Source organism: Elephantulus edwardii, unplaced genomic scaffold (genome assembly GCF_000299155.1).
Source record: "Elephantulus edwardii isolate Elephantulus edwardi_28Jun2011 unplaced genomic scaffold, EleEdw1.0 scaffold00266, whole genome shotgun sequence".
NCBI lineage: Eukaryota > Metazoa > Chordata > Mammalia > Macroscelidea > Macroscelididae > Elephantulus > Elephantulus edwardii.
The window spans coordinates 740,677-750,156 of NW_006400016.1; the positions used below are offsets into that span (position 1 = coordinate 740,677).

Below are 9,480 nucleotides of genomic sequence, written 5' to 3' on the forward strand. Positions count from 1 at the left end.
CAATCCATGATCTTTTCAATTACCTGAAAATTGGACAATGACTAAGGATGACAGAAGAATACTTTTGCACCTGTTAGAGTTAGTTAGAGAAGAGTACTGAATAGCCCACAGACTGTCAAAAGAACAAACAAATAAATCTTCGAGAAAATGCAACCATGATGCTCCTTAAAGGCAAAGATGGCAAATTTTCATCTCACATATTTTGGCCATGTTGGTTAGGAGGGGCCGGTCCTTGGGAAAGGACATTGCACCTGGAAAGGTGGAGGGTCAGAACAAAGGAGGAAGACCTGTAACCACAAGGATTGGCACAGTGACTGCAGCAGTGAGCTCGAGTATGTTAGAAACGATGAGGATGGCACAGGATCGGACAGAGTTCAGGTCTAGTCATCATATCGCTGAGTCACAGTCAAGTCAGTCGGCAGTGAGTTTCACACAGTTTAAAGAGGCAAAGAAGGCCTCAGCAGGATGAACCCCAACATCCAGAGCTCTGATTAGATTCTGACTTCCCACAAGACACAGGAGGACCTGTTGGGGAAAAGAACTTTATTGGAACATTAGTGGGGGGAAACATGGAAAGGTGAATTCCAGGGAACAGCAGCCACTAGGAACCATAAATTAAGTTAAAAAATAAATAAAATGAAGGGGCCCCAAGCAAGGAGGTGGCTGGGGATACCCAGGGACTTCTTAGGGGGAAAAAAAGATAATTTCCAGGCTTTCCCAAAGGGTGTGAAATGAGTTTATCAGGACCCCCTCAGGATGGAAATTGGGGTTATGGAGCTTCAGGAAGATGAGGAAAGTCTGAGTTCTGCTAAAAGGATGAAGGGGCTGGGTTAGGGTCGTTCCTCCAAAAAGCGGTAGGTAGGGTTTTCGTAGCCATGATGCTGCAATTCACGGAGCTGCTGCTCCTCCAGGGTCAGCATTGGGTCCACCTGCAAACAGGGCAAGGGAGAAACAGGTGAGCAGGGGGAGACGGGTGAGCAGGGGAGAGACAGGTGAGCAGGGGGGAGACAGTGAACAAGGGAAACAGGTGAGCAGGGGGAGAGAGACAGGTGAGCAGGTGGAGATACAGGTGAACAGTGGGGAGACAGGTGAGCAGAGGGGAGACAGGTGAGCAGGGGAAGACATGTGAGCAGGGAGAGAGACAGGTGAGCAGGTGGAGAGGCAGGTGAACAGGGGGTGACAGGGGCAAGACAGGTGAAGGGAGAGACAGGTGGACAGGGGGGAGACAGGTGAGCAGAGGGGAGACAGGTAAGCAGGGGGAGACAGGTGAGCAGAGGGGAGACAGGTGAGCAGGTGGAGAGACAGGGAGCAGAGGAGAGACAAGTGAGCAGGGAGAGAGACAGGTGAGCAGGAGAGAGACAGGTGAGCAGGGGAGAGACAGTGAGCAGGGGGAGTCAGGTGAGTAGGGGAGACAGGTGAGCAGGTGGAGAGACAGGTGAACAGGGGGAGAGACAGGTGAGCAGAGGGGAGACAGGTGAGCAGGGAAGAGACAGGTGAGCGGGGGGTGACAGGTGAGCAGGGGAGAGACAGGTGAGCAGAGGGGAGACAGGTGAGCAGGGGAGAGACAGGTGAGCGGGGGGGGGAGGGGGGGGGGGGGGGGAGAGGCAGGTGAGCAGGTGAGCAGGGGGCCTGACCGCAGGTCTGACCAGCCCGTTCCCACCCAGGCCCTGGTGCTCTTCTCCTTGGGTCTCTGTGTCTCACCTCCACCACACCATGGCTGATAGCCCCATAGGGCTTCTTCTTGCGCAAAAGCAGCAAGGAGAGGACAATCAGGGAGCCACCACCTGCTGCCATGATCAACAGCCCAGAAAGAGCTTCACGGGACACTCCGGTCCCAGCCGGGGCCTGCAAGGAAAGGAGATAGAATGGGGGTCATCTTTTAGTTCCGTGTGCCCTTGGGGGTGACCACCTGGTCACTAGCTCTGAACCTCTGCCCCGAGGTACCCAGGATATTGCTCTTCTTACCAGCTCATCTCTTTGAATCTCCGATGAGTGGAAAGGAAAACCCCTTGGAACAGACATATTCACCTGGGGGAGCATGAGTTGTCAGGACCCAAGAGTCAAGCCCCTCTTCCCCAAGAATTCATCCCTCAGCCCTCTTTCCCCCTAAGACCCTGAAGTTCATGTCAGCTCCTCCTTCCTCAGACCCAGGGGTCCAGTCCACCTCTTCCAGCCTCGCCCCAGAGCCCAGAGCCCAAGCCCCTTCCTTCCCTCAGGACATACCTTCTGCTCATACTGCTCCAGGGGCGCTATCTTTTCTTTCACCGGGGAGTCAGCATCTTGTTCTGTGGACCCTGCCCCCAAAGGCCTCTCATTTTTGAGGGTTGAGGGGTGCTACACCCTCCTGAGGGAGGGGGTCAGAAGGGGCACTGGGCTACCATCCCAGGAGGTCTGGGTTTCCCAAGATTGAGAACTTTTTCCACTCTGGGTTTGGGAATTCAGTGGAAGCTTAGTGGCTGGGGGTGGAAGAGTCAATGCGATACTCACCTTTAGGAAGGGCCATGGGGGTATCTGCTGGGAACCAGAGGAGACAAGGCAAGTGAGATAGTGATGAGAAGGGGGTGTCATCAAAGAAAAGGGGCACTCTCCCAGGGACCAGGAAGAAGGATCAAGGCCTTAAAATCCCCTCAAACCTTAAGAGATTTCTTCCCACATACTCTTGATAGTCAAAATGTCCCAAGACTGTAAGGGGTTAGATATGAGACAGGGGACTTCTCTCCCAAGGTCTGGGGTCATCTCTATTCAGACTCACTAACCATCCTTGGAATCCAGAGGCTGTAGTCCGTCCTTGTCTTCACTGCTGCCCCCAGGGACAGGGGTCTCCAATTCAATGGGACCCAGGTGTTCTGAGTGGAGGAGTTCCTCTGGGGGAAACAGGTATAAAGGTGGCTAAGGCAGTCAGTATGGAGATACCATTAAACAAACTGGGTGAACAAAGGGCACCCTGATGGTGGAGTGAATGACAGTCATGCACAAAGTAGCCCTAAGTGTAGAGTAACCACAGGCAGACCTGAGAAAATCGCACAGGAAGAGATTGCCCCATCTTTCTCCTGCAGAGCAGCTGGTGGATTGGAGCTGCCTGCCTTTGGATCTGCAGAACAACTCCTTACCACTTAAGCTTCCCTTGCCAGAGAGGAGGGAGGTTGAAGTTTCAAGAGAATGGCTTCCTAAAAGATCAGGAGAATGGGGGTGAAGGGTGAGAAAGCCAGGAAGAAGTCACACTAGATCTGAGGATTGTAGTCAAACTTTTCTGGAAGTCATGTTTTTCCCTAAAGCCCTCGGCTTGAACTTGAACTGGATTTGCAACCTGAGAGCAAATTGCAAAAAATCAGTAGCCTGGTGGTAAATTGCACTGCCAACTCAAAGGCAGGCAGTTCCAATCCACCAGTTGCTCGGCAGGAGAAATATGAAGGCTATCTTCTCCTGTGTGACTGATCTCCAGCCTCTGAAAACCTGCTGGACAGTCAGCACAGACACACTCAGAAAAGACAGGTGGAAGTAAGTGGCCTAGGGGGACGGAGAAAGAGCAGTGAATGTCGGGAGTGATGCAGTGTGGTACAGCAGCCTGGACAGTTAGGACAATTTTGACCTTAGCATTTTAGTAACTAACCTGGTGCTAATCTTTGTAGAACTTTTTTTTTTAATTAGTTGGTTCTGACTTCACGGCAATGAAATGAGATTATTTAACTAACAGAATGTGAGCCCTGACAGCTCTAACTTTGGAGCTTTGGGGAACCTGGGACCATATAAGTTCAGTTGCCCTACTGGAAAGTCTATATGGGAGAAATCCAGGGAGAAGAGAGCTGCTGAGCACATCTGGAGAGGAAGAAGGGAAGTTCAGGCCAGAATCTCAGCACTCAGCTTGTCTGTTGGCTGAATGAGGTTGCATGCACATGCATGGTTATTGGCAAAGCCAGCTGAACCCAGATCACATTGAAGAGTTACGAGCAGAAAAAATGGTTGTTGACTTTAACCATGAAGTTCGGGGTGGCTTTTCACATTGGAATACAAACAAACCAACCAAAAAATGCACTGCTGCCAACTCAGTTCCAATTCCTATCAACCCTCCAGTGGGTTTTCCAAGGCTCTAATTATTTATGGGGGGAGATTACCCATCTTTCTCCCTTAGAAGTTCTAAATGGTGAATTCAAACTGCTGACTTATCAGTTAGACATCTGATGCCACCAGAGAAATGGAGGGGGTGGAGTGTAAAAAGTTGGGAGTCAGGATCTGTCCTCAGGGGTCTGAAATGGGACATCAGAAGTTAGGGACACTCACGAATCTGAGGCCAAAGCTCCTGAGCCAGCTGGGAGTTCTGGTATAGCAGGCCCAGGCTCTGATTCATCCTCTCCTCTATCACCTGAAGGTGTGTCTGCACCTGTGGGGAGAAGGAATAGGCAAGATGAACTGAGGGCTGGCAGGAGCTGGGGAAACTGAGGCAGTGTAAAGGAAGGAGGTCAGCAAGGTTCAAGGAAAAGTAACATACACCGTGAATAGGAAGTGGGGTACAAAGTTCAGGAATCAGGTCATATAAGGAAGAATAAGGAAATATGAGGATCCAAAGGAAAGGGTGTATGGAAGACAGAAAGTGAGAGGGTTGGGAAAGAATAAAGTTAGAAGAAAAAGGAATGTTTACTAGGGAAAGTGGAGCACTGAGCCCAGGTGACAGGCTACAGAGCCCAGGCTACAGACCAGAATGTAGAGGAGAAGGGAAGTGGAGGAGGAGGGGCAGGAAGTACGGTCTTAGGGACAGAGAGTGGGGTCTGGAGTCCAGGAGGGTGCTGGCTCCACAGACAGGGAGAGGGCTTGGAGGTTGACAAAGAAGTGACATAGTTCAAAGGCAGGACCTGGAGTTCAAGGACACATGGACAGGAAGAGACATCTTTGGAACAGGAATTAGGATCTGAGGGCAGAGAACAAAGCTTCCCCATCTTCCACAAGTGGAGTGTAGGGGGATTGAAAGACATGGGCAGCATTCAAGGCACAGGCAGGGGATTCTGACATGGAGAAAGGGGACCAGAGACACAGGAATGGAAAGCACCGTTCTGAGAGACAGAAGTCAGGGATGGGGTTTCTAAGGGACTGAAGTCTGATGGACATTTGGAAGCTTCAAGAGTCTGGGCACCTGGAAACGCATCTGCTGGGCCTTCTCCGGGTCCACGGCAGCCACGTGCTGGTAGTGGCGCAGCATGTGCCTCTGCTCCTTCTGCTCCGCTCGCAGATAGCGCCTCAGGGCCACCAGGACCCGCTCTGCCTATGGAAGGCACCCTGTTGCAGAGGGCCACACTACTTCTCCCCACCCTCCACCCTGTGCTCTCACAGCCCCCACACCTGAGGTGGGTCCCCCTGCAGAGCTGCCAGGAAGCCTTCCAGGGCTGCCCGGCGCTGGTCATTGATGAGAGCAATGACTCGGGTGGTGTGGGTCACCACCAGGCGCTGTCGCTCACCAGACACTTGTTCCTCCAGGGTCTGTAGGATGGACTGGAAGTGCTGGAGAAGGGGTAGGTACAGAGAGGGAAGGATGACTAGACGAATGGGTCAAAGGAAGTATAGAAAAGGAAAGAGCTAAAGGGTTAGATGGGGTACAGTGTGATGGGCGTAGGCCTCGGCAGGACCAGTCTGGGTGGTACTAGGACTGATTGGAAGTGAGTGAAACAACAGGGCCAGATACAGTGAGGAGAGGTGTAAGGTGGACCAATCTGAGGCTATAAAACCCATTCTTGTGGGTGGGAACTGACTAAAGCCAAGTGGTAAGGAGCTGCATTGCAAACCCAAAAGTATGTGGTTCGAATCCACCATGAGAAAAAAATGGGCAGTCTCCTCTTGTGCAATTTATAGCCTCTAAAAACCCACTGTAGGATCAGCTATGAGTCAGTTCCAACTTGAAGAGACACAATAACAACAGCAAAGTGACAGGGGGAAGGCAGGGTCCCAGAATAAGCAAAGCCAAACAGGAGGTAGGCTGCAACTAAATGAGACTGAGATGTGGGGTCAAGAGTCAGGCAATGAGAACAAACTAAGCAATAGGACCAAACTACTCCTTACGGAGTGGCCTGGACCAAAGTGAGAGAGATGGGGCTCTGAGGGTACCAGGCGGAAGGATTGAGTTGAGGATAGAGGGGTGGGAACAGTCAGAGGTGAGGCCTAACAGGGATGTGAGTGAATCAGAGATAATGAGAAGGACTTGGCTATATCCACAGGGAGGCGTGTCCTGAGAGAACAGCAGAGCCAGCCCTCAGATGGAAGGATCAAACAAGATAAGGCAAAACATGCCCATTCTGAGGAGACCAATGGCTGTTGCAAGCCAAGAAGTTGTTGTTGTTTTTGTTGTGTGTTGTCGAGTTGGAATCAATCCATGGCTGACTATCCAGCAGGTTTTCAGAGTCTGTTAACACACAGGAGGAGAATGTGGATCCAAATGTAGGGGATCAAGGGCAGAAGGTCTAGATGAAGTAGAAAGGGTGAGAGAAGTGTACCCCAAGTGGGAGATGAGCATAAGCAGGGCCAGCTGCACATTGTCGTACCTCATTTAATGCCTGTCTGTCAGCTTTAGGCAGGTTCTTGGACTGGTTGTCTGCCATGGCCCATTCACGCATCACCTGGGGCAGAGAGGGAGGTTCAGGATCCTAGCATCTACGCTGTACCATCTGGTGAGACCCCACCTCTCCTCTTCAGGGATGCTCGAGGTCCCAGTGCCTTAATTGCCACTGGCTCTTTGGTTTGCAAGAAGGAAGACTCAGAAGGATGTTTAAGTGGAAGAGTAATTAGAGTTTTCATAGAGCATGGTGGCACCCCAATAGGAGTCTATGCAAAGCAGGAACCTTGGTGGTCTTAGAAGGTGGTAATGAGGACCAGGGGCTGACCCTCAGGAACCTGGGGAATCTTGGAGGTTTTGTCAATGGGAACTTGGGGGTTTCTGGGATTTAGGTAGCTCTATGGGGTTATGAGGCCCCCAATATCATCATCACCTCATTAATCTGGCGCATCCTACGCTCCTCCAGGTCCATCTTGGCCCGTAGAAATCCCTCATGCTCACTGATTTCCCCTGGCATGCCAAAGTACACGTCTACACCATCTGTGGGCCTTGGGGTGGGAGTCACTGTAAAGCCAGGGATCAAAGGGTCAGTCTGTGACCTACCTACCTACAGGTTCCTACCTGGAGAACTACATTTTCCAGAGTTCCCTGCACACCATCTGGTACCCAGCTTAGCTATAACTGCTGCCTGGCATCACAGGAGACATAGTTCTGAGCCCAGTCTGTTCTTAGAGTTCTTGAGAATCTATTCAAGAATCTTGAAGCTTTCCCCAAATGACTCTTTAGGACCTACCAAATGGTCCTTTCAACTTCTAGGTACCCTCCAAATGAATTTCTCTTTTTGCTTTCTTCCCAGGCCAGCCCTTCCACCTATTTCTCCAATGTTAGACTCATCCCTTCCATTCTATTCAGATGATCCCTCCTCAAGTTGTCCCTCCTAAGCTTGCCCTTTCCACCAAGGCTCTCCAGTGCAGCTTCCCCCCAGGGTGGAGGGAACCAAGGGTCTAGAGACTGCCTCACCCTCGCTGATCCCTGCAGGAGTGTGGGAATTCGTGTGTGAGGCTCTTTCTTCCTCTTCCTCTTGAGCCTGTGGGGGCTCCACAAAGTAGTCATCCACTGGCTGCAGGAAGGATTCTTCCTCTTCCTCATCCTCACCCGCCTCTGTTCTGCTGCTCAGGGGCCACGATCGGGTCGAGGGGTCGCTGAGGGAGCAGGAGAAGAGCTGAGACAGTAAGAATACAGGCCAGGGGGCCTCTACGATGCCATACCCACCCCAGGAGCCTGGGGATGGAGAAGTGAGCTCTCCCACTCACCCAACAGCTGTCCTGGCTGGATCTGGGGTCGCCAGAGGGGGGCAGCACACATACTCCACACCCCTGTACCGATCCACACCACAGGGTAAAAGCATGCCAGAGCCGTGCAGAACCAGGCCCTGGGAGGTGCAGGCCTGCGGGAAGAGGAGGCCCAAATACAGCATTGTGGGTGGGAAGGGATAAAGGAGCAGGGAGTGGAAAATGGATTCCATATCTTGGAAGAATGGGCTGAGGAATAAGATTCCTAGGAGGAGGTTGGGGGCTCAGACCCTGGGTTCTGAGATGTAGAGGGCTGGTCAGCTTCTGATTTGGACAGACCAAAGTAGCTGGGGTCCTGGACGCCAGGGTCCAGAGGGAAGAGAGAGCTAAAGATCGATTCCTGGGTTTTGCGGGAGGATGTGGTTGGGCCGGAGGGTCTTGGCTGATGGAAGAGGGTCTAGCCGTCTGGAGTCATGGATTCTGGGGATCAGCAGCCTGACCTCCTGCGCCTCCTGATGCCTCCGAGTGGAGCTCTCGCACTGATCCATGCGCTCCTGGTGCAGAAACCGGCAGGCCTCAGGCACCAGCAAGGCCTCACTCACGAATTCACCCCCTGTGGAGAGGGCATCAGGTGAGACCAACCCTACCCTCCTCAGGACCCTGTGATCAGCCTCTGATCCCTTTCAGACCCATTCTAACGTGGGTCCAAGACAAACAAGGGTCTAGAATCCTGCCCTTCCAAGACCCCTCCCCTCAGTTATCTCCCCAGCCGGTGACTCACGCAGGCAGCGGAAGGGCACAACCTGATGGTGGGGCTGCGCGCAGCGGCCGCCCCGAGCACCCCCACACCAGCGTTCCATGGGGATGGCCTGTGCAGCCTGCTCCACGCGCACGATCTGCAGCTCCGGGTACATCTGGGGACACCGAGGGGGGAGATCAACTGGCTTCGCCTCCCCAGTCAGCTGGGCCTCCCCACTGCTCATATTCCTTTTCAAGGCGCAATCTCACTGCCATCGCATCACAACCCACTCATAGCTGACCCTCCAGTTCTCAGAGGCTGTAAATCGCCTGGGAGAAGACTGCCCGTCATTCTCTCACGGAGCGGCTGGTGGAGTTGAACTCTTGTTGGCTGCTAATGAGGGTGGGTTAAGAGGGCTGCTAAGAAGTCGGTGGTCGGAACCCACCATCCTCACCGAGGGAGGAAGATGAGGCAGTTTGCTCTTGTAAGTATTATGGTCTTGGAAACCCAGTGAGCAATTCTACGCTGCTCTATGGGTCGGAACCGCCCCGTGGCAACGGGGGAGGGCTAGTGTTCCTGAGGACCTCTTCTCCCTAAATCTCTCATTGCCACTGAGATGGATTTTCCAGGGGAAATCCTCCTCACCGGAGGAGATTGCCCAGCTCTCTCCCTCAGAGTCGCTGGAGGATCCGAACCAGCAGACATGGGCGTTAGGTTCGCAGTATAAATCCCTAAGGATTGTTAGCCATCTGAATGTCGTCTTCGGTGAAATGCCTGTTCATATCCTGTGCCCATTTTTCTATTGGATTATTTACCTTTATCTCAAGTATTTCATAAATTCTGGATATAAGTCCCTTATCTGATATGTTATTACCGAATACTTTTTCCCAGTCAGTGGCTTCCCTTTTTACCCT

General features: G+C 52.3%; 1 protein-coding gene across 2 annotated transcripts in view; it reads right to left on the bottom strand.

Moving 5' to 3' along the window:
* Nucleotides 1-753: 753 nt before the first annotated feature.
* APLP1 (amyloid beta (A4) precursor-like protein 1) overlaps nt 754-9,480 on the bottom strand; it is a 17,665-nt gene continuing 8,938 nt past the window's right edge. Inside the window, exons 3-17 of one of the 2 annotated variants that reach the window (XM_006899664.1) lie at nt 8,609-8,741; nt 8,328-8,440; nt 7,849-7,982; nt 7,556-7,737; nt 6,969-7,099; nt 6,525-6,599; nt 5,332-5,490; nt 5,126-5,254; nt 4,279-4,378; nt 2,757-2,864; nt 2,488-2,511; nt 2,224-2,294; nt 1,966-2,028; nt 1,702-1,845; nt 754-929 (exon numbers count right to left, since the gene is read on the bottom strand). In XM_006899664.1, the coding sequence (XP_006899726.1) occupies nt 831-929; nt 1,702-1,845; nt 1,966-2,028; nt 2,224-2,294; nt 2,488-2,511; nt 2,757-2,864; nt 4,279-4,378; nt 5,126-5,254; nt 5,332-5,490; nt 6,525-6,599; nt 6,969-7,099; nt 7,556-7,737; nt 7,849-7,982; nt 8,328-8,440; nt 8,609-8,741 (1,665 nt within the window). In that variant the 3' untranslated portion in view covers nt 754-830. Of the gene's footprint in view, nt 930-1,701; nt 1,846-1,965; nt 2,029-2,223; nt 2,295-2,487; nt 2,515-2,756; nt 2,865-4,278; nt 4,379-5,125; nt 5,255-5,331; nt 5,491-6,524; nt 6,600-6,968; nt 7,100-7,555; nt 7,738-7,848; nt 7,983-8,327; nt 8,441-8,608; nt 8,742-9,480 lie in introns of both variants that reach the window. The other variant, XM_006899663.1, reaches the window with a different exon arrangement.